Source organism: Lepisma saccharinum, chromosome 1 (assembly GCF_977018435.1).
Source record: "Lepisma saccharinum chromosome 1, izLepSacc3.1, whole genome shotgun sequence".
Lineage (NCBI taxonomy): Eukaryota > Metazoa > Arthropoda > Insecta > Zygentoma > Lepismatidae > Lepisma > Lepisma saccharinum.
In genome coordinates this window covers 168,836,783-168,863,018 of record NC_139229.1, presented here as the reverse complement: position 1 = coordinate 168,863,018, position 26,236 = coordinate 168,836,783, and the positions used below count along the sequence as shown (strand labels likewise).

General features: G+C 34.4%; 1 protein-coding gene across 2 annotated transcripts; it reads left to right on the top strand.

Annotated features, from left to right (window-relative positions):
• Positions 1–8,615: 8,615 nt before the first annotated feature.
• Positions 8,616–22,538, top strand: LOC146003824 (uncharacterized). Of its 2 annotated transcripts, none has more exons than XM_083142259.1 (2): positions 8,616–8,964; positions 17,405–22,538. In XM_083142259.1, exon 2 carries the CDS (start codon positions 17,421–17,423, stop codon positions 18,480–18,482), a length of 1,062 nt encoding a protein of 353 aa, XP_082998385.1. In that variant the 5' UTR covers positions 8,616–8,964; positions 17,405–17,420; the 3' UTR covers positions 18,483–22,538. The 2 variants fall into 2 exon arrangements, with proteins under 2 accessions (XP_082998385.1, XP_082998378.1); XM_083142252.1 differs by lacking the exon at positions 8,616–8,964 and adding an exon at positions 10,312–10,474.
• Positions 22,539–26,236: the final 3,698 nt, after the last annotated feature.

Below are 26,236 nucleotides of genomic sequence, written 5' to 3'. Positions count from 1 at the left end.
CAACTCAGACATGGAAATGGAAATGGAAAATCTGCGGACAAAGTCCTTTAACGAATAATGATTCGTACAGTTGCACGGTCAATCATTGTGAGTTCATGTAACTTTTCTCCTTTATTGTTTAATTAAACTAAGATATTTTCATAGATATTCTCAAAGCGTTTCATTTACCGTGTGAGCAGAAATCTATTTCTATAGGCTTGAATTTAATAGGTTAAGACATTTAAGTTTGATGTTCCTTATTTTTTAGCACTCATCAAGTATTTAGAGTAGGTTAAGTTAGTTAAATTAGTACTTGTACACTTTGGCTCGTCTTCTGCACGCGTTTGTATGTAAAGTTCTTAATACGAAAAAATACTTTTTAGAACTATGACAACGATAACTTGCAGCCAAATTTGAACCAGAGAAATTAAAAATATCTGCAAATTACAAACTGGAATTGCGTTTTCAAAGTCTGGAACTACTATCTTACAAACTATTTCATCATTCTTCCTCCACATAAAACTTCCCAAAAAATGTTTGCATGTGGAACTTTGATCCGTACGTAAATTATTGTACAGTAAATAAATATATGAACAAGGTTGGGAATTCTTTCGAATTTAGAGTAAGTTTCAAATGCAGAGTAAAATTTTATCTAGCTCGTATATTGCTTCTTTCACTTGATAATGTCAAAAATAAAGTTACATTATGGAGAATGGTAAAGATTGGATTTTAAGTATATCAGTATAATTTCAATACTTTCTGATGTTATGTAAAATTTGAAATGTTCCTGGAAATGATTGCAACGTTCTGAATGAATAAGAAGGAATTATTCAGTCAGAAAACTATATATTAGGCTTTTTACTGCGTTGTGTTAAATGTTGTAAATAGATTATACCAGAGTACTATCGGATTAAAAATTACGGATATTCAAGTTTGGACTCCAATTAAAAGTTAATCAGTAGAACAACATAAAAAAGAGTTACATCAAAATTAAGCTTATTCAATTCTGTGTCAATCTATAGTTACCAATTTATTTTTGATTATGCCTTCTATTTTTATCATCGTGAGAACAAAATAGGATTATTTTTTAGTTTAGCAAACTATCGCTCTCTTTGAGATTCTATAAATAAAGAACGGGTGTTTTTTTATTTATAGATTATATAATTTATTTATTTATTATCCAAACTCTAATATCCATAATTTATAATCCGATAGTACTCCTGTGACGTTCGGTGAGGCCCGTAGAGTCTCGGAGGCCTCTGTCGATATCCTTGGCGTAGTGGTTAGCACATCGCGCTTCGACGCCAGGGGTCCCGGATTCGAATCCAATCGGGTAAGACATTGATTTTTCCTTAATGAGAAAATTGAGAATTTAGTAAATGTGATAGTATATGTGAAAACAAATATTGATTGATTGATTTGCTTCATTTTACTTCGCTTCTTGTGCCACTTTTGGCTAATTTGCGAAGATAGGGATGAGTGATGAAATGATGAATGAACACTCACAAACATCCATGCCCAAGTCAGGATTCGAACTCAAACCTCTGGCGTTGAAGTGCGATGTGCTAACTACTACGCCAAGGAGGCCTGCTTGTGGAAACAAAGAAAGAGATCGAAGGGGGGGACTACCTCTTATGGGTTTTCCTTTCACATTTAAAACAAGACAGAAAAGCAAAAATAAACCAAATCTGTCAATCAATTCTTTCTTTGTAACTATTTCACTATGCAATTCTTCTTTAGCATGCAACGTTTCTTATTAAAATCATAATACGATTTATGAAATGATGAAATCTGAAATTCTAATGAGAACACGGACAACCTTCTTTGTAATATATCGATCAGGAAACATGAATTTTTACAATACGTTTCCATGTGCAATTTTCCCTCTTTTAAAAGTAGCATGTTTTAATTATGTTACTAATCATTAAAGGAATACCTCAATACCGTCCCGAAGTATGATAATTAATATTTACCCCTCAAAGTAATGAAACACTTTCCCTCTCTGAAACTCGCATAGAAATGATAGCGGCCGTTTGCTTCGGCCAAGCCTCGAACGAACATAACCGAAGGGGCACCGAGCATAACCGATCCTCCCACATGACGTCACGCGCTCGTGCATGATCGGCAATTTTCGGATGGCGCTACCTTATATATTAAGTTACCTTGAGTGTAACGCCCGATTGTATAAAACAGTTGATACTCGATTAGCCAGTAAAATTGATTTGCAGTCACGCTGAACTCTGATTTTGTGTTGTATAAAAGTTGAACTGAGATTCAGTCCCTGCGATCAAAGTTGATCCGCGATTTTTCTCCGATCAGCAGACATTGACCGTAGTTCAGCTGTTGTAACATGGCTCTACTAACGAATATTTGCTTGTAAAATGTGTTGCAAGTGAACGTATGCGGCAAGACGGGAGAATCAATACGTAAAATCCTGTTTCCATAATAATAAAGAAGAAGCATGCACAACGAGGTGAACAATGATAAATATTTCTTCCATTCTTCTTTGTTTCCATATATCGTGTGTCATTGTTATTTACTGTTTAAAATACCATGTATTTTTTTCTTTAAATTTGCCTTAAATGACTGCAATAGCATATTGTAACATTGTTTAATTGTACGATCAGAGAAAAGTAACTTGAGAACAATCGAGTGTTGATACAAACCGAAAATAGACCCGCGTACATTTTCTTGTTGATATCTTTGTAAAACTTGCGTTGGGATGAAGAGGGAGTATAAAAATATTACCATTTCGCTTTACTGCATCCAGCCAAGTGTTATTGCAATTCAATGTTATCCGCAGAATGGAACAGATCATGTAACTTTTGTTGTAGTGTATATATTATTATTATTATTATTTATTTATTTGTTCAGCACAGGATACATTTCCCAATTATGTTGAACATAATACACTGTGAATAAATAACAAGAGAGAAGAGAAAAAAATAATACATGAAACTATGACCGTCTATGTACACAATATTTACATAAATTTATGAACATATTGTTTTGATTATCTTTTTTTTCAGCACACTACGTGAGTCTGTGAACATGTCGAAGCTTTATGAGCCGAGCACGTTGCATTTTACTTGGTAAAGCTTTCTCTCCTCCCGATATATAAATGACACATATTTTACTTCGAATATTATTTGTTTTGTGCAAAATTTACATCCAAGAGGACAAGCGCCACTGTTGTTTCAATATTTCTTTCCATTCGGGAAAATGCAAACAAATTTTACATTTCATAACGTAGGCTATTCAAGTGCAAGGAAAATTCCGTATATTACTTAGAGGAACTAATGGTCCACCTGTAACATGTTGTCGTGTAATCACAAAATAAATATAATAAACATTTCCTTACATGAACAATAGCTCCAAATCCGAGTATAAGAAAGTTGTTATATCTCTTTTAGTAATTAAAATAAATACATATTTATTCAAAAATTCTATTTATGCAAGCTTATTTTCTCCTCTTTCTGCATTCGTAGAAACATTAAGCAACGTGAAACTGAAAATTGGAAGACAATATATTTTACGATTCCAGGTGACATTTGTTCAATGTGTATATAATAATGTAATGCTGTTTAAATGCAGATGTATAATTTGAAAATTGGAAGACAATAAATTTTAAGATTCCAGGTAAAAGAAAAAATCTTTATATAATAATTAGGGGTGTGCGGGACCAAATTTTCTGGGTCGGGACGGGATGGGGACGGGAAATGTTTGAAATTTCCCGAATATCTGAAAATCTCGAAATGTACACATCATTTTCACCTTAGTTGATTGTTTTCTCATTTCTTGTACACAAAGAACGACTATTTAAAATGACCATTCGGTATTTCTCGACTGCTCGGGATCCCGAAAAGTCTGGATCGGGACAGGAATTTTTTTTTCGCGATCCCAGTCCCGACTTTTCGGAATCCCGCACATCCCTCAAATGATGTAAATGCTGTGTGCGGGATCCCGAAAAGTTGGGACCCGGATATGGGGGAAAAAATTTCCCGTTCCGATCCCGAATTCGGGAAAATATTTCCCGACTTTTCGTTATTATAAGCAGTCGAGAAATGCCAAATGGTCGTTTTAAAATGAAGTGTGTGAAAATTATCGGAAATTGTTCGGGAAATTTCTATCCCTTCCTTTCCGGAAAATTTCCCGACTTAGTCCGGAAATGGCTAATTTTTCACATCCCGAATGCAGGGAATATCGGGATTTAAAAAATTCCCGTCCCGACCCAAAAAAATCTTCCCCTCACACCCCTAATGACAGCGAAGATGCCAAAAAGAAGAGAACTGGCAACGATGGAGATCTTCCACCTCGCAAAAATCTGCAAAGGCAGTGTCTGCTGCCACGTTCTTTTTGTGCTGGAACCTCAAAAAAGATGCGCGTGGCAGTAGACTCGTTCTTTGTTTTATCGTGATTTCATCATGCTATGTATGCAATTACGTCTGTAACACATACTGTAAAGTTGTAGCGATTACTTTCACAAAAATGTTTTAAGATTAGCTCCCTCAGCATTCTTCTAATAATAAACCTAAATGCTCTCGTAGTTAGGTTAAGATCTATTAGCATTAAAATAATATCGCTAAATGCTTTCTAAAGAAAAAGGTTCTAAATTACCTGTAAATTCATTCCCACTAATCATAAACTTGCATTTCTCTCGTCTTAATATGTTCTTAAGATTTGTAACATCCTCTTAGCAGACGAATTACGTGGCAGCAGCAAATTTGATGCTTATTCTTACTGCTGACACGTGCGTGGCAGCAGACTCGGCCAACAAGAAATACCCACGATACCGGTAGATATTGGAATGTGCAATTGCTCATTAATGTGCGTGCTGCCCCCTACACACCCCTAATGGAAGCGAAGACGCTGCAAAGAGATCTGGCAACGTTGTACATCTTCCGTCTCGTGAAATGCATGGATCTCGCGCATGCGTATTAATACAACCCAATTGTGCAGGATTACCCAAGCCTGTACTGATGTATGAAATGAACGGAATTTGGTTCGCGTTTGGCGATACTTCTTTATCACTATTTGAAAAAAAGCTTTGATACGTATTACGCAGTGATTTCATACAATGTTAAATTACGATTTCATTAACTACAATAGGCAACACTTACCGCATCCCCAAAATAATATTCTAATGACAAGAATTAAGCAGATCAGCGTTGCCAACCCCTCAGCTACGAAAAGTGCTGTTCGAACTGTGAAATTATGCTAGAATGCAACCCAATTGTGCTAGGACAGTATTATTATTATTATTATTATTATTATTATTATTATTAACAATATATTTTATTACTATTTTCAAATGTTATATTTTATCCCACCCTAAGATCTATTTATTTTAAGTCACATTTTTGCCTTAGGGTCTCTGGGAGTAAGTACAACAATGAGGGTGAATGAAGAACTGATGAAATGGTCTATGGACTATGGGATGAAAAAATCATGAATACATGTCCATACCTTACCAAGGGTCGAACTAGGGCATGTGGCTTAGTAAATTTGTAAAAATACTTCACATATTTTTTCTAGCAAATGGGGAGAGGGACAAGTACTGCAGGGGTGGGGGTCGGTGTATAACTCACAAATATCTTTCATATACTACTGCATTTTTTGCGTTATATGGAAGGACGTATTAACCCATTTCCACCTCCGACAACACCTTGCTAGAGACACACACTTTTGTGCTAGTTCTTTACAACTTTCAAATGCTCATACAATGCATTTCTATGTAAAGTAACATTTTTCCAAATAAAAAAAGGGAAAGGAAAGGAAAAAAGGTACTCACCAAACTAAAAAATAAAAACGGCCTCTTTCCCACTCCTTTCTATATTTCTGAGCATACGACTCCCATTTCTGGTTTAAATCCCCACGGTCTTCTTTTATTCTTTTCGGCAGTTTCAAAGTTACTTCTTTTGTTATTAGTACTCATTTTTCGAAATTGTTCCAAATATATTTTAAGTAAAAATAATTAAAAAGCAGAAAAAAAACACTCATAGATACACTCAAAGACACCACGCTCAAAAATACACTGAAAGACGCACACACGAAGAATTAAAATCATGCACAGGAACAACGCTTTTTTCGCCGCGGTAGACGGCTTCCGAAATGGTAAGATGTCGAGTCGACTGAACCGAACCAAACACAAGCTGAAGACAAAGATGGTCAAAATTTGCCGACAAAGGAGTGTGCCACATGAGCTTTATTTGTCCATGAAATTTTCTACTAAACATTCCTCACGAAAATACAGGCACTGGAAATGGCTGACCCCTTGTGTCGGTGCTATGAATGGACAAACTTTTGAGGGTGGGCCGCCCCAACCCTCGTCTTCGATTTTATGGTAGGAAGATGCGGAAGAGATGAAATGCGTTGGTGGGGGATGGGATCCCTGGGCCGGTTTACTCTCTTTTGTTGGAAACATGTCCACTCCTGAAATAGAGATGTGAAGTTACTTTTATTTTTACTTCTTCAGAGCACTTTCCTTTGAGTTCAATATCTATCGACGGTTGCAGATTATGCTAGATTTGGCTGTTATGCCAAACACAGGGTGCTAGGTGCCAAAGACGGTTAAATTATGCTAGGTTTAGCACCATTATGCTAGGGTTGGCATCGCTGAAGCAGATTGGTCGGCCGGATGAAGCTACTTATCCAAATTAGAAACTAAATATTGTGTAAATGAAAGAGTTGTAGAATACGTACATTGCTGGTACTATTTGTAAATATTACACGTATTCTACTCACATTCTCGAAATAAAATTTAGTAGAAAAAAAGGTTCGTGAATATGGACACGAATTTGACTTCAGCCGGTTCGCGAGGAACAGTAGAAACACAGAATACTGGAGAGGCAATTAGATCCATAGAACACATGATGTTTGAATGCATCTTTCATCAACACCAGGGTTGGCATGTTTAAAACAAAAGTGTTTAAAACACTTTGTTTTAAACGTTTAAAACACACGGCTTTGTTTTTTTACAAATGTTTTAAACGTTTAAAACAATGTGTTTTAAACATGTTTTTTTTACAAGTGTTTAAAACACATTTTTGTTATATATATTTTGTAGTCTGTGATAATTTTTTGTTAGGAAACCCTGTTTTTCATTGAATCTGTGTCAATTAATCCGGCCTTTACAGGTCTCACTTATCGCACAACACTTGAGCAACCTTATGTTCTGACGTCACAGGAGAAAGCTTTTTAATTTTAGGCTAAATGCCTATGTTGTTAGGTTAGGCAGGCTAGCTATGTATGCACAAGGTAGCAAAATTGTTGTGCGACAAGAAAGACCCGTGCTTTACTGTAGAAATCGGAACCTCTCAGTTTCTTGTTTCGTATCGTCCTGTAAGTTTGAGACTGGTGGAAGCTGGAAATGGAAACTAATATCTGAATACACAATGCGTGATTTTGATCATGACGTGTTTTTTTTTCATTTGCGATACGATTCATTGGTCTGTATAACTGAATGAAGCGCAGATGCTTACTTTTGGTAACATAATTTTGTACTTTGAAAGATAAATTGACCTGGAGAATCTATTATGACACTGCAGGTTGTTTTCTGCTATATAAATTGTTCAGGCAGCATGAAATATTTCACCGTGATTTTTTTCAGGACGAGGATAGTAATTCTATAATATTTAGTTTCTTGAAATTTAGATGGATATAAATCCTAACCTACTTCAGTAGTGGCGGAAAAAGTGGGGCTATTGGGATCCCCAAAAGCCGGGACCGGGATCGGGAAAGAAAATTTCCGGCCCGATCCCGACTTCCGGAAATGACTTCCCGACTTTTTGTGATCCCAAGCAGTCTGGAAATTCCGAATGGTCATTTTAAAACGTTGTCAATTCTAGAGGTTCTCTGCATTGTAAATGTCTGGAAATTGTTAGGTTTTGTACCAGAAGTGCAAAAACAAGCACTTAAGATGGAAATCACGGGTAGAATTCGAGATTTCAAGAGCTTTGGGAAATTTCGAACACATCCCGTCCCGAAAATTTTCCGACATTTTCGGGAAATTGAGAATTTTTCCCGTCCCGAATGTCGGGATTTAAAGAATATCCCGTCCCGACCCAAAAAATTCTGTCCCGCACACCCCTACCCTGCAGTATGGTAAACCCATAGGGTAAACCTTATCTCCAAAGGTAAATAAACTGTCCTTGTCCCCACTGTACTCATAAAAATGAGTATTTTTTTCTGTTTAACGACTTTAACTATAATTTACTGGGAAAAGGTTGAATTTGTTTTGTTTAAAACATGTTTAAAACATGTTTTTTTAACTCATGTTTAAAACTATGTATAAAACAAAAAAAAACATGTTTTAAACAAAAAAAAAAACAGTTTGTTTTGTTCTTTTTAAAAAAAACACAAATTTTGCCAACCCTGATCAACACGAAAAAGACATACTCGTTGCAAGATTAACTCAACTGAAAATTCCAACACCCACGGAACTAAATACACTTATTTTTACACAAAACCCACACATACTAAACAGCATTAGTAAGTTTATAAAGAAATCCCAAATCACTATATAATAAGGAAAAAAAACAAAAAAACAAACAACAACATGGACATCTAGGTAATAAAATGTAACCCTGTGTATATAATTTGTCTACATTTTTTGTTTTTTTTATCCCTACCAGGGCACAAGATACCCAGTAAGAAGACTCCTCGGTGTGCCTCGAAGGAGTGAAGAATAGTAAATGTTTAACTATACTAACATTCCCAAACTGTGTGATCGTCTAGAATCAACTAACAGAACTACCCAACACACAATTTAGATCGAAAAAAAAGAAAGAAAAAAAAACGTAATAAGAAAAGTGAGAGTCTGAACTTGGCCAAAAGTCACCAAAACAGGTGAAGGCCATTAATGAAACCAAGCAAGCAACACAGAATACTAACTACGGTCAACCAATCTCCCATAAGACTGAAACAGCCAGTTCAGCTAGTTTGCTTTTTGCTTCACTGTTGTTGAGCTTAAAGTACTGTAAAATAGTAAGTTTGTTTTTATTTCTTCTATTTTTTAAAAATTTAATGGTCTAAATTATTAAACTCATAAAGCGTATTGCGTATTAACTTAATAATTAATACATACTAACTTATAAGGGTAAAAATTGACGTTGTTTAGAGTAGGCTTACGAGTACCCCAGCTTTTTCAACACGTCTTTCGTTCAGTACCCAGATGTAGTCTTTTGCTATAGGAAAATAATGCTGACTTGGTAAAAATTTACTATCCTTCGGACACCTCTATTTTTTTGGTTTCGTCAATTTTTGACATTGATACTTACGTATCTGCTTCGCGGAACATTCCTGAAGGTGTATTAACGTTGTTTTGATTAAATTAATTGCAATTTTTCACATTACCAGAACGTCTTTCTGGTAGGTGTTTTTCCTTGCCTGAGACACAATATCGCGAGTACACCTTCCTACATAATTGCGCGTCCGGCTTCTCTTTTGCCAAATTTTTGACATTCGAACTTACGTATCTGCTTCGCGGAACATTCCTGAACGTGTATTGACGTTGTTTTGATGAAAGTAAGAGCAATTTTTCACCTTACGACTACTTCTTCCTCCTACATTTCCGTTTGCCTCACACACAACATGGCGCGGACACCTTCGTAAATAATAACGCGTAGGAATGACGCATCGGCCTTGTTTTTTCTCGATTTTCAATTGTTATGCAGTGTTTCAACCTTCGGAACCCAAGAAATGCCCGTTGACAAACTTAATCAGATCTATTTCTTTTTAACTTTATTTTTCGCGTTCTGACACCAAATTTTAACTATGTATCCCAACCTAACTGAACTAACCTATCCACGCACCAATGGTTCATGGGGCTAGCGCCAATGGTTCGTTGGACTATCCGAGAATGGTGTGTGGGGGCTACGAATATGTTTTTCGAAACCAATTTTTAACTATTGAAACCTTTGCGTGGCCCTACTAACCTATCCACGCGCCAATGGTTCATGGGGCTAGCGCCAATAGTTCGTGGGGCTATCTTTTTCACTATTGAAACCTTTGCGTGGCCCTACTAACCTATCCACGTGCCAATGGTTTTTGGGGCTAGCGCCAATGGTTCGTGGGCTATCTTTTTCACTATTGAAACCTTTGCGTGGCCCTACTAACCTATCCATGCACCAATGGTTCGTGGGGCTAGCGCCAATGGTTTGTCCACACCCGGCACAAACTTTACAACACACCCACCACACGTCATTCTCCAAACCCTCGATCCACAGTTCTAACTCTCGTCGCAAACGCAGGCAGTTCGAAGCACTGGATACCAACAAAACACAATCACGACACGTCATGATAGTCACGACGGTGTATGAAGGTGATGGTGTATGAAGGTGTACGAACTTCATGGTATACGCAGATGTACGCGCCAAACGCTATCTCCGTCGGAGAATTAATTTTCAACGAACAACATGAATTTCAGCTATGAAACATTGCAACATCACACAAAACACCTTCTCGATGTTCGACAATGCTACAGGAACTTATTACGGTTGTAGTCTCTTCTGTACAAATAAATAAATGTGTCCGAAGGATAGTCAACTAGTACCAAATAGGTCTATATAGAAGGAGAGAGAACCACCCTTTCTTCTATAACTTATGCTTTTGTGTAGTCTTCCAATACCAAAGCCAACATATTCGGGTCTTTGTTGCCGGTCCATTAAAATAAATTAAAAGGTACCTTACAGAGGGTTACAGAGCAAGCAAAAAGAGCGTTTAAGTAAACAGTAGCCTAGCCAGCATTTAAATATAGAGAAAAATGACACTGATGCTTAGCCATTGTTTGGCTCTCCCCCTACAAAGCAATCAACACAAAATGAACAAATTACTGTCAACAATATAGGTACCATACAGTACATCATATCATATGATATGATATGATTTATTTCATTCATTTGACCATTGTACAGTGGTTGTTTTCCACACATGGTATGGAACATGTCAGCACATTACAGTTAATAATTATTTTCAAATAGGTACAAGTGTGAAGATATTATACATAACATTTAAAAAACATTGATTACATTATAATTGATTCTCCTTGTTCTTGCTGTTAGCTGCAAGGTTTACAGTAATTTACATACATATAATAGATAAGAAATCAATACATACATATACATGTCCTAGGAGTTCATTTAGGATGTTACAATTTGCAATTTATTGTCAGGTACTCTTTAACAGAATAAAAACAATGATCTAATAGGTATTTTTTTACATGCTTTTTATATGAGGTAGCTGATTGTATTATTTTTATGTCACTTGGAAGGTTATTGAAACAGTGAACAGCCATGTATTTAGGTCCTTTCTCAAATCACAAAACATTTTAGTGAGCTCGTGTCCAACATTATACTGTATTATAGCTATTATGTTAATTATTGTGATTCGCTCTAAGTACCAGCGCTTCATAATCATGTACCATTAGCATTGTCATTGACTTACTGTGGTACTAGCACATGTCCATGCGCCAGCGTATCTGTACTACCAGGAATTAGAGATCTTTTATCATCTTTCCAACTGAGTGACTTCTTATTTAACTCTTCTGTATAAATTTCATGTTTATGACTCCTAATAACATGCTGTTTATGCAAGCACTCTTTTTGATTGAATAAGCAATTTTTATAGTCCTCAAATTGGATTTCTTTCTTTAATACAGCTTTTTTTAATTCCTTTCAATCGTTTGTCTACCTTATCGTCAGTTCTATATGCATACATTTTACTCCTTAACCCAATAAATTCTAACATTGGTTTGCCATTTAATTCGTCTTTCATTTTTCCAATTACTTTTTTATTTTTTTCACTATATAATTCGCTATCCTTAGGATAATCACTCGTATCAAATAAATCAGAATTATTTTTCATAAAAGTATAATAATCGTGATTTTTGAGTTCAAATATGTATGCGTCGGTGTCTACGTATAATAATTTTATATCAGTATCAAATTCATTCTTTAATATATTATAGTAAAAATCATACATTAGAGCTTTAGATAAATCTAGCACAGCCTGCCCAATATAAATAGGTTTATCAAATTTAACTGATGTTTTATAATTATGAACTGCAACCAAGTATTTACTAAAAATGGTTCTAGACTTAAAATTAGGTTTATTTATTGCTTTCTGGACTTTATTGTCATCACAGTATAATTTAATATTTTGTTGTTTTCTAACTGACTGCATAGATTTACCAAATACACTATTAGACATTAATTTCCAAAAATCTTTTTCAAAGTCATTTTTTGCTTTCTGTCGCTGTTCAGTATTAAATTTAATATATGGGGCAATAAAATCAGATTGAGTAAATTTAATTCCTCTGTGAATTTTTGTTATTTTCATTCCCAATTCTGTATATAGTTTTAATATTTTATAGTGAACAACATAATTCTTTTTATCATAGAAGTGACATAGCAACTTTGGTACTTTACCACCTGGGGGTATTGCATTCTCGGGTGCAAGTGGAAGGTCATTGAACTTATTTTGAAGATCTTTTGGTAAAGATAAATCTACTTCTAATAGATAACCAGTTTTATCATCAGAATTTAAAATATGCGCAGCAGAGCGCCCAGTAGGGCTAGCACTTCGTGTGCTGCTTGTTAGTGACTTTTCTAAATTATTTAATTCTTCTTCAGTCATCCATTTAAAATTCTTTTGTGGTAATTTCTGTGATAATGAGTGACCATATAAATTATTCATATCATTATAGTGAATTTGTGTGTTCGTGTCTGCTTTAGAATATCTGTTGGAGCACTGACTTATTCCACCTCTTATTCCTTTTTCGAAAAACAGATACATTTCATAATCAGTTAATTGTTTTAATTGAACCTTGGTATATTTAAGCATACAATCCCAAGCTAAAGCTGGTGTTGTATAGTACCAAACAGGATCTAACCCATATGAACTATTTAATCCTAAGTCTCTAAAATTTTCAAATACATCTGCTAATAATAAAACGTCTAATTTTAAATATAAATCATGCCATTCGCCTAAATATTTAATTTTTAATTTATTCCATACTTTTTGAGCATGGTCATAGTCACTCCAAGAAATATTTTCTTTGGTTAAATTAGAATAAAATTTTTCAATTGCTGGTAATTTTGTATCATTAAACTTAGCGAAGCTGTCCATATATTCGTAAGCATAAATTCCTTTTCTTATAGTTCGATTATCTTGCTTCCTAAATATTATATTTAATTCTTCATTTGAAAAGTATTTTATTATTTCTCTTAGCTGTTCCGGTACTAAATTCGATGAGAGATTATCTAAACTGCTGGCTAAAAATCTAAAAGAATCAATAAATCTTAGTTCAATTAAACCTTCATTTGTCCTCAATACTTTACTAAACGAGATATATTTTTCTTCATTATTTGGAATTAGTTTTAGTTTTGATTTAGACGACCACCCAGCGTCCTTTGGACTTAGCCCTCCGGGGGCCTCCTCTCCCAGATTTTTTATAAACAGATGGCAATCATATGAGGACAAGTTATGAAATAAAATTGGAATAAAAAGTGGTTGTTTGTATTTTAAATTACAATTATTACAAGCAGCCCCTCTGTATTTTCCAGTATAATGATCATGATCTCTTACTTTTGGATTATCTTTGGTAAATTCATTATTACACAAATAACATACTGTAGCTGTTAAATGTTTAATTTTTATTTTGTTTGTGAATTTCATATCTTCATTTTTCTTTAATAATTTTTGTATTGTTATTGCATTTTCAGTTATCTTATTTATAAAGCATTTATCAGCAGTTTCACACTTATGTATGTGTAAAGGATTTTCTATGTTTCCGTAAACGCTTTTTACATATCCATAACTACAAGGAATATGAAGTTGTATCTTATTGGTATATGATTCACTAGGGTTTGGTTCACATGTCTGAATTGGCTTTAAGATTGATTCAAAATCACAGTAAATTACATATGGGTGTCTAAGCATTCTTTGAAAATTTTTAAATGATATTGTAGGTTTATTTTCTGTTCCATTTTCTATAATTTTAGATTTTGGCATAACAGGCAAGCAGGTTTCATTGTTATTACATATTACTTGATGTTTCTTAACAGCTTCTTCAGTTCTAGCACTATAATTTAAACATCTTCTGCAGAAATATTTTTTATTATTATTAATTTTTAATTGGTTATTTAATAAACAACTTAAATTTTTATCCAACAGTAATGGTTTTTGGTGCTGTTACCAAAATAAAGCAGGTCAATATTATTTTCAAACTCTTGTTTTTTATTATGATATAATGGGTATATGCTACCATTTTCATACCCAAATACAGTTACATTAATTTTATTCTTTGCTTCAAATTTAGGTATCTGATCAATAGTAACCGGATATTTTACACAATCAAAATCTAAGTTATGATTAATGTTTTTATATTTAGATGGCCTTTCTTTATTTTTTACTGGTTCCTATAAACAAGATAACACACTATATTTAAAGCACTCATTATCAACATTTTTAACATTAATACAAGCTTGCTTAGCTTCTATCAATTCAGGTAATTTTATATATGAACTTCCACTTAATGGTTTATATTTATTAATATTAATTCTTAAATTGTTTATTCTGCTTATAGCCCAGCCTGCGCCTTTCGCTTCTAATTCATCACATCTGGCTATAAATAAATCTCTTTGTGTATCCCAGAAATTATTAAGTTCTTCCAACGATCTGATTATTACATTAGGTAGTTGAAACTTATGAACCATTTCATGTTCTAAATTTTTAAAATCACATTCTAACTCTAAATTAATTTTAATATTTTTATGAATTTCTAAAGCATTTTTAATAAGATTATTCGCTTTATTCTTAATTGAGTCCATATAGTAAAACAAATCAGAATCTCCTTCTTTATTGTTATGTTGATAAGTTAATAACCTACCTTTAAAAGCAACTTCAACTAAAATAAAATCAGGTTCAGGATTATGTTTAGCTTTATGAAGCTGTAGCCTAGTTTCTTTAATATACTTACCACAAACATCACATTTTATTTGTTTTATTCTTTTTTCTTTGGAGGTGCTATTATGTCTTGATCAAATGGAAATAAATCATTAATTTTTTTGTTTTCTTTTTCTCTTTTCCTTCTTTCATATTGCCTGATTATCTGTATAATCAGATCAGCTTTTTTATATCTTGTAATATATTGTATTTTTAAAAGTTTTGCAATGTTATATAATTCTGGTAGTTTAAGTTTATTTAAACGTTCTTCCATTTTAAGACAACCAATTTATTATAAAAAAAAATATTCAATAAACACCTACCCCCTTATTATGCAATTTAGTTTTTAAGTGTCTTTGATAGTGTGTTTTGGTATAATATCTTCCACATTCACATAACAAACGTTCATAATTTGAAAGTATTTTGCATTGTTTACATCTTCTATCAACATATTTACCGTTGTAATATTCATCTGGATGTTTAAATAGTAAACAAACAGAACAACGAAGCGCAGCGAGACTACTTGAAGGATCAAGGTTGTCCATTTATTTCGGAAAAGATATTTTCAATAAAACGCACCGAAGGTGCTAAGCGGGCAGCCGCAGCTTGACCGCGCCTAATCTAGCTAAAGTTATTATTTTATTCTCGTGTTCTTTAAATTGTGCGTTCATATTTCTAATCATAATTCTTTCAAACTCATTGGTTGCAGAATCTTCTGATCTGTATAAACCTTTCACTCTTCTTTGAAATTCAGCGATCTGTGTTGTGTCAACTTGATTCATTTATTTATACCCAATATTTTTTCAATTTAGAAATTTATTGCAAATTAGGTTTACAAATAAAATTGTATTAAATACCTTGACATTTTGTTGTACAATTATTTATGTATGCTATAAAATAAACTTAGATAATAAGTAATATATGTAAATCTTAGAAATTATCTCTTATTTTATTTTCCCATTGATAAGATTTTTTTATAAAAATCTTTTAACTTTACCGTTAATTATATTTTTCCCTTCAGGAATATTAACTATTTGGATTTTTTCAATATCTTTAAATGTTGGACCTTTTTTTACTAGTTTTCATTTCTAATAATTCTTTTTTAGAATATTCATTAATACCTTTCTTCTCAAATATAGGTTTAAAATCATCTTGAAACTTTATATCTTTTAAAGTTTTATTCATATATCTACTTATCTTCTTATTGTCTTTTGTTTCTATTATCATCATACTAAACATTTTGTTCATTTCGTCTATACCACTTTCGTCATTGTGTTTAGATGCTTGTTTTGTTATAATTTTTTTATATTCCTGTTCTCGGGCTAATAATTTATCAATTATTTCTTGATTTCTAAAATTGGAGTATCTATATATTTCTTTAGTAATATGTGTGTTACTCAATGCTTTAAAAAATTTTATTATCATTTCTTTATATGAATCTGGAAGACGTTTTAGGTTTTTAACACCATTATTGATAGTTTGAATATTATAACCCGATTCTTCAATTAATTCTTGTAATTCAGGTACATTGGTTATTAAATTATCTAAACCTATTAATTCACTCTCACTGGGGGTAAATAATTTGATTTGTTTTTCCATTTATATATAGATTTTATTTTAGAATATTTACCTTACCACATTTCTTTACCTTACTATATTACGGGATTTCTTTACCTTACTATATTACTGTATTACCTTACTATTTTGCAATACCATACCTTACAGTATTACTATACTATAATACTACAATACGATACTGAATTACACTACTTTACAATAATACCATACTTTAACAAATATAAAAAATAATATACATAAATAAAAGATGTCAAGACCGATTACTCAAGATGAATTTGTTAAACTTTTAAAATCTTATAATTTCTTAAATAATTCAATTAATTCTTTTTGCAACAAGTATAAAGTTAATTCTAAAACTGTAGTAAAATATTTAAAAGCCAATAATATATCCTATAATCAAAAAGGAGTTGTTAATTTACCACCCCGAGATAATTATGGGCGTTTTATGTTAAATTTAAAGGTTAAATCACAAATTATAGTAAAACCTAAATCTAATACAAATAATGAAGCTGGGTTAAATAATGTAAAATGCAAGGAAGTTAGATTTCAAGAACCATTGAAAAAATGTCTATCACTAAAAGACTTGAATAATCTTTAATTAGTTTAAATATTCAGTTTCATAATTACAATTTCTCATTTGTGTAATTTTTGAATTTCTTATACTAGCCAGAAAAAGGGAAAGGCTGTGATTTAGATGTGGTGTAGTGACATTTTGTTAAAATTTAAGATTCTAAATTTTAGACATGGTGCTATGGTTTTTGTCATTGCAATAACTTTTAGGTATCATATTTTAGATCGTAAGACTTTAGTTTTAGAGATAAATCCCCTTCTACCAGTGAAATTGATATCTCCATATTATACTGCCTGTTTTTCCTGAAGTAGTTTATAATTTTTTCTTTCTCAGGTCCAACCTAGGCAAGATGGGTTTTTTTGATGACGTAGTTGCCAACTACAAGAAAGACAACTTCAGGATTCTAGAGTTTCTACAGTCTAGACCACCGAGTACTCCACAAGAGGCTGTGGCCCCCATGAAGGACTTTAATGTGGTTCTTTTCCGTGACTGTGTCATTCACAATATTTTAGAGCAACGCCTGGAGCTAGAGCCTAGCACTACACAAAAGTTGATTGAATTTTTGAGAGGGGACTTCAATGACATCACCAAACAAATCACACTTCAAGTGATGATACACTACACTAAGATGGATGTAGAACTCCAATATCGTAAATATCTTATTCGCGGTGACATGGATAAGTTACCAGAAGCTGAAAGATTAACAAAGGCCAACTTTTTTGATGAGTGTATAGAGTCATTTGTGACTCATGCAAATATGGATTGCGGAGTTGATGGAGTAGTGTGGTTATTGCCCGAATATACAAAGAAGGACATTCAGAATGCTCTCTGTAGCAAAGCAATGATAAGTGCATTTGAGGAAGCCATGAAAAAGCTGGGCAGCACACCCATTCCAGATTTTGGCAAAGAAATTGCTAATCTGAAGATATACGGTGTTAAGAATTTTGCTCCCTTGAGGAACTTGCGTGGAGCCTGCTTAGTAGATGGGATCCTGCTTTGCATCAACAATTTGGCGGGATATGAAGGAACTGCTATTAATAAGGCTGACATGATAACACTTTCCGCGCATGAATGTACCCATTTTTTAGGACGTCTTATGTTCAATGATTTTAACTTTTCAAGCCCAAGCAAATGTTTGAGTGATGATTGTCAAAAACGACTTGATCAAGTTCTTCCAGATACATCCTTAGAAATGGGATGGCATACAGAGCTACTTTTATTTGAAGGGGTCCAACCAAACTGGGATGCATCCACAGAAGAAGTCGCTACAATATTTAACACCCGTTTGCATACCTATACAACCTATCCAATTATTAGGTCAACTGAGCGGAAGACACTAGGCTTAAGAATCCGTACACCTGCTTCTCCACCATTTGGAATCGATATTGAAGACAAAGACTACTTTTGCTAGTTTTATTGTTAAGTGGGACAACACAGCTCCTGTTGGAGACTTTAATATTGTTTGAAACGAAAGCATTCAACAAGCGTTGCAAATCGCCAAGCAGTTTGATTAATGGTTTGCAAATAATGAGTATGTGTACATTAGGTATAAATGAAATATCTCTATGGGTTCTGGAATACAATACTATATGTACAAAATTATGAAACTCCTTGTGTGGGATTTGTGTGATCCTTGAAAAAGTCTTCTGCACTTACATAATTAATATTTTTTGTAACCGGGTTTGTGTGTGCATAAATTCCTGATTGGGATTTGTCTTGAAAGATAGGGGTGGCAAACCCTACAATTGTTTTGGTTTTCTTGTATGTTGTGTTACGTTGAATGAAGGACCATTGCACCATGTTTCAGTACATTATATCATTTTGAAACTCATGTAATATATCTTCAAATGATTTGGTAGAGTAAACAGAACATTTGAGTTGGAAGAAGCTATTTGAAAATAATTATGAACTATGGAAGTGAAAGATATGGATGTATAAGATATTCCAAAAACACATTTCCAATGCATGGTATATCCGGAGCATTTTTTGTTGTTGTTTTGATGTCTACTTTCTTGATGATTCTAAATATAATATTGTTGAGCTAAGTTAGTCTGTTTATTCATTTTTGTACCTGACGAATTTGTAAATGGATTCTGGATGTACAGGTGGTAGACCAGCAACAGCTGAACCTCGCCCAGCAATAAAGTCAATTCAATTCAATTCAATTCAATTCATAGTAATTCTGAAAATTCAGCTCTTTTCATGTCCATTATAAGAATATTGCGATAAGCAAAGTATATAATTGCGATTTAGAGAAAGTCGAGACGAAGGGTGAGAAAAAAAATATCCTGGCCAGCATGGGGGTCGAACCCACGACCTCCGCGTTATCAGCATTCAGCATGGCTCTAACCAACTGAGCTAACGTGCCTACTTGACGGCAACACTGGATTTTAGCATTGATGCAAGCGGCAAGCGCCATAATGAAATTAATCTTTATTGAAACAACGTTCTGAAGAAATATCGCTTTTTTCGATTTTCGTAATTTAAGTTTTACGTTATAATCGTTGTTATCGTTTTTACGTTATTTTCGTTTTACTCGATTTTCGTTATTTTTAGTTTTCTATCGTTTTGACAGTTGGCAACTATGCTTGGAGAAGATGGCTGCCTTTTTGTTTACGCTGTCAGAAATGATCGTGGTTGTTTTTTAGGTTACAAATAAATATTTAAGTAATGTGCAGAATAGAATTTTATTTCACACGGTAAGGGAAGGTATAAATTATACAGTTTTATTCACGGGTTAGTTACATTTTCCTTGTTTATAAAAACATTTGCTCACAGAGGTGAGAGAGATTGAAGTTGTGTCGGCCTTATCTGCGTTTTGCCGTTTGCAAACACTTGAGCTGAGATAAAAATTTTCTTTGTGATTCATAACACAGTTACAAATCATATCACCATCAAGCCCAAAGTTCATGTGGCATGTGGCATTGACAAAAAAGTAAACTTTCTTAATAATGGTATTAAGACTATTTTCGATAAGCATGCCCCTACACGTACTGCACGAATAGCCAAGAAAAAAGTACCGTGGGTAACCGACAATACCAAACTATTAATGAAACTTAGAGATAATGCTCTCAGAAAATATAAACTGACGAACAATCCGTCACATTGGGATTATTATAAAGAACTGCGGAATTTCACCACGTCGGTTATAAGACAGGAGAAGAAAGCCTACCTCTCGTTCCACATCAATAGAAACGTTCATGATTCGAAATTAATGTGGAAAGAGATAAAGAAATGTGGCATTTACGGAAAGGTGGAGCCGAGTGTCCCACACTTTTTAAATGATCCGCATCTGTTAAACACCCACTTTATTGACAGCGCCAGTCCCTCTAACCAAGAAACCGATCTCATCCTCGAAGAGTGCGAACTTTTCCTTACAACTACATTTACTGAAAACGGTGACACCTTCTTCTTTTGACCCGTCAAAGAAGTAGAAATTGCACAACTCGTGTCCAAAATCCATTCCAATTCCTGTGGCACAGACGGCATAAACCTAAAAATGATAATTCTTCCACACATTCTTTCACCTCTGACTCACTTGATAAATTTCTCGTTAGATAAGAACACCTTTCCCCTTGCATGGAAGGAGGCTAGAATCCTGCCCTTACCGAAGAAACGACACGTGACCGACATGAACGACTTACGACCAATTAGTATATTACCTGTCTTATCAAAAGTTATCGAGAAAGCAGTGTACAAGCAGATAGAAAGTTTTGTTACCAAAAATCAAATATTGCCTGCAGTACAGTCTGGTTTCCGACCTTCCCACAGCACCGCAACGGCGCTCATGAAAGTAACAGACGACATTTTACAAACACTAAACGAAAGTAAGGCTGCAGTCTTGGTGTTGCTTGACTTGTCCAAGGCGTTTAATCTTGTATCTCATCAGCTACTCCTTTCAAAAATGAGTTACTACGGTTTATCGCCGGGAGCAATAAAATGGTTCCAGTCTTACCTTACTGGGCGAGTGCAATCGGTGACGCTTCCCTCAGGAGCTACATCGACTCCCATTACGATACCCTCAGGGGTTGCGCAAGGAAGTATTCTAGGCCCTTTTCTATATTCCCTCTTCACCGCCGACCTACCCCTAAATGTACGACACAATGTACCTCATTGTTATGCAGATGACACGCAGCTGATGATGCCAGTAGACCCCAAAAATGCAAAACCAGCAATTGGTCTCCTGAACCGTGACCTTCATGCTATTTACAAATGGTGTAAACGTAATGGTCTTGTAATGAACCCCTCTAAATGCTGCTTTACATTAATTGGTTCTAGCGCTGCCTTAAATAAAATTCAAATAAATGGGTTATCAATTAATATTAATGATGAGAGGGTCCCACACTGCACAACTGTTAAGAACTTAGGTGTGATATTTAATGAGAAACTTGACTGGCAAAACCACGTAACGTCTCAGAGTTCAAAAGCTTATGGTATACTTAGATCACTATATAAATCATCGCACTTACTTTCGACTGATGTTAAATTGCGCCTTATGCAAGCTCTAGTTCTTCCAATTTTCGATTACTGTGACGTTGTTTACGGTGTTAATTTAACAAAAAAGAATGCTAAAATTGCACAAAAAGTACAGAATTCTTGTATACGTTTTGCATTTAGCTTGAAACGAAGGGATCACATACTGCCTTATTTAAATGACGTTAATTGGCTGAATATGACACGACGCAGAAAACTACATCTGGCCTGCACAATATTCAAAATTCTGCAAACAAAAACACCCACATACTTATACGACAGACTCCAATTTAGACACGACATACACAACTACACGACTCGACACTCTAAGAAACTTAATCTGGACAGATTCTCAAAATCCATATTCCTGTCATCCTTCAAAGCTGCTTCTGCATATTGTTGGAATGCGCTGCCACCAGATGTTACCTCGTGTGCGACATATAACAGCTTTAAAAGGGCAGTAACAAAAGTACTTCTACATGAGCAAGGACAAATCCTCAGTACACATGATTAGATTCAGCATGCTTACGTTGAAATCAAAACAAAAAATGATCAGATTCGAACCCAAGATGAACATTTTGATGTGTGTGAATGAGAAAAATTGTTTTTTATCTTTTTAGTGTGTTAATTACTGAAAAGTGAAAATGTAATGGAATTCGTATGTTATAGTGGTAATTGTATTTTGTTTGTTTTATTGTAGTAGATTTTGCGGGTTAAGTGGTAGAGCAGCCACAGGCTGAACTTCGCCCATGAATAAAGAAATTCTAAATTCTAAAAATACACTAAATAAGTCTTAACTTTGTATTTTGCTAATATGTTCTATTGAAGCAAGCTGTGTAATTGCATGTTGTTGCCCCCTTCTAGTTTTACATGTGTAACACTGTTGTACTTATAATATGAAAGCTATGTATGTAGTTTTTAAAGTTATCTAGTTGTATGGGGTAATCCTGTAAGTTTATTAACCCAATTTGAAAACTTAATAGCATGTTGAAGATTGAGGCATTGATGAGAAATACCAATATCTGTGAAATGAAGTTAGGAATAAATAAGGTTTAAAGGGCATTGTTAATGTGCATTGATTTCAAGTTTATTTGCATGAATATTGTATATTATTTGGAATTTTGTCATTATTCATACCAATTTTGTGGATTCATGATAATGTGCATACAGCTTTATTATTTTTCGCTGTGAACAAGGCTGCTTATTTTTGTAATTGAGGCTTAATTTTCCCTGTTAATTTACTAATTTCTCTTATGCTGTATATTCATCCAGTCTTCTATGCTGACGATTTTCATTTATTCAAAAATATATTTACTAGCTGCTAATTTTGCTGAAATAACTAGAACTAGTCCAGAATTTCTGATATAGAGTTGGGCTAATCCATAATGTTTGAAGTAAGCTGCTTGGCTAGTTATGAGGATTAGGTTGAAGATGTCATTTGTACCTCCATACAGGATGTTTGATTCTTGACAGTTACCTAGGTTTAGTGAAATATAGATTCCAAGAAATATTTTCCACAATGAAATAGATACGAACATAGTTCAAAATTAATTATTCTTTTATACAGGGTTTCTATAAATTACTTACACAAAAGTAACAGTTAATTGTGAAGAATGTGTATTTGTAACAGAAATGTTTTATACATCAATGAATACAGCATATCTTCATATTTTCTCTACAAGTGTTCAATATGTGATCCTTTCATCACACTGCAAATGTCCCAGCGGTATTAGATTTCCTGCCAAACCTTTTGAAGCATGTCTGCGTCGATGGTCGCAGCTGCCTGCGTTATTCGGACCCATAGCTCATCGACGTTGCTGGGAAGATGGTGGGAACAAATACACTTTCTTTATGTAACCCCAGATAGATGAATCCATGGGGTCAAATCAGGCGAACAAGGTGGCCATGGAATCGTTCCTCGACCAATCCAAGTCTGTACTTCACGATTGAGGTAGGCGGTTACTTCTTTAAAAAATGAAAATCAGCACCCACATCTTCACGCAATTGTGACATTAGATAATTCTCAAGCATGTCCAGGTATGATATGCCTCTGACAGATAAGCAAAGGCTCACACCTCCAGTGGCAGCGTCTGAAACTAGCAACTGGAAGCAAATGACGTGCGACAATAAACTTGAAGGTATATTGTATTCATTGATGTATAAACCATTTCTGTTGCACATAAATTTCTTCACAATTAACGGTTACTTTTGTATAACTAATTTAGAGAGACCCTGTACATTGTGTATCGAAAAACCTGCAAAAGCTCTTCTCTCAAATATATTACGATAGAATTCTCCATTAAAATTCTAATGTTTGTGATTACTTGCATATTATGACCTGTAATTACCAAATGTCCCCATTTCTTATTCGTAAATACCCATTTCATGGACGTTTAAAATGTTATTGTCTCATTTGAGTTATGCATTAAAGTTGTTTCCCACTTTGGGAGTGGTGTTATCATGTGAAAGAGGCCATGGAAGCATCACTTGGGTTTTAGCAGAAAGCTCATTTTAAATTGAGGAAAATTAGAATATGCTTTCCAAAAAATGTCGCTTTAAGTCTCCATATGTTGAAAGCAGATCACGTGTACTGCCACAATTCTAATTATCCACATTGGTATTATAGGTTGTGTAGGTACATGTTTTTATCTAATGTTTCAATTTTCCATGCATAAGTCCTTAGGGTACAAAAGTGCAGTTAAAAATATTTTAGTTAAAGGAAAGAATGAAGGTGATTGATGTGGCACCACTATGCCAGCCTTCTTTATATTCTTTCTTATGTATATATTACTTGAAAGTTTAAATGTTGTGTGCAAGGTGAATAACAGATACAATTGTTTAGAAAGAATTTTCACTTAACTGACAGGAAAGTTATAACATACTGTTGTATTCATGATTGGGAAAAGAGAGACGCGGTAGTATATAAATACGGAGAAACTAGTACTCACTTTTATCCGCAAAGCTGTTTTTTCTTTTTCGATTAATTTCAGTGGCCACTGCCACCATCCTCGTTGGAACTTGCTGCACTGTTGCTTGGCGTGCGTCTTTTGTTCGTAGTTCTCTGGCTGCCGTTAGGTGCGCTGTGCGTCTTGGTGCGTCGTCTGCTATTTCCGGGCGATAACTGCTGCAGTAGTGGAATCCAAGTATGGTGCGCTTGCCCGCTAACGATGTTTAGTTCGTGCGGGAAGTGCATTATGGCGTGCGTTTCCTTGATTTTGGTGTCTATGAGCGTGTGGGTAGTGTGTTTGACTCGAACCTTTTGAATTTTATGGCTATTGTATTTGATATGTCTAGCAAGACCAGCACCTAGCAGATGCGAAAAAAGCCCAACCCACTACTGGTCTTGCTAGACATAGCCTGGTTTGCCCAAGTAGGTGGTGACTCAAATCTAACAAAACACTGTGATTTTTACTCTGACCAGTGTTCAGCATTTGCAAGCCAACAACGGTTTAAAGAAAATTTGGTTAACATATAGTTGACATGGGTCTGGGTCATTCCTATTGTCAGAGCATAGCTTTTCTTTGTTTATCTGTAATAGAAACTAGGTTGTGCAAGAATTCAAATTTTCTTCTCGCTTGCCTTGTTTCTACGTCTGTATATGTGATCACAACATTCTTTTGTTTACGGAAAAGTGAATCTGCTGTGCTACATTTTGATTCCTATTTAATGGCAAGCTTTAAGACAATATTATCTCAAGTTGCTGCATTTCGTCTTGGAAATTGGGCTCATTTGATATGGAATAATGAAAGTTCCAATAGAACTTAAAGTTGGCCATTTCATGTTGTGAACATGCTTAATGGAACAGTTTATTTCCTTTGGTCATGTGAACTATAATATTCCCATGGATTAATACTCAATTTACCTTCACAAATTATATATTTTGATTTGTTATTTCGGGAATCTAACTAAAGCTCATATTACATGAAATTAGTTTTATCTTGGTCACACCCATGGTTTAATTTATTGAAATTATCATTCAACGCAAAATTTCTATGTACCCACAACGTTACAGCATTGCCCTAGATTGAATTTTTGCATTGTACAAAATATGATGTAACTTTTAGGATCATGCTCCTAATGACATCCCCATTGATAAAATATGCAATTAGATTCACAAAACAATATGAAATGCCTGTGTTTTCCATGAAGTGCACATCTTTTTGCAAAATATTTGCCACATCTCACATGCACATAACATGGCAATTGAGGTTGTGTGTTTGCCTTGCATTTTTGCGTATCACTGTTGTCTGTTACATCCTTGCTTTAAAGAAATTCATGCAAACTATGTACACACACACATTCTTCTGTTCTCATTTATCACACAGAACAGTCTGAAACATTTTTCCCACCACTGTTTTGTACCACAATTATAGCATTTTTAAATCTTATTTCTCAATAAAACATTGCCACCCCACACCCCCATCACCCTTACGTCCTTTCCATGACAACAGACTGTATAGGCTGGACCTCTTTCCATAACAAGCACATTATACAGAGATGAAATTCCGGTAGTTCTATGTAATGCCACAGCACACTAAGAAAGGAGGCTCTGGAACATGAAAACACAGCCAGTACATGGGATTTGTTTTCTGCATTGTATCCTTTCATCAGTTTTGTCTAGTCTAATATCCCTATTGTTTCGGTGAGCCAAAACTGACAAATTTACTTTTAAATTCAAGTATACCAACAGAA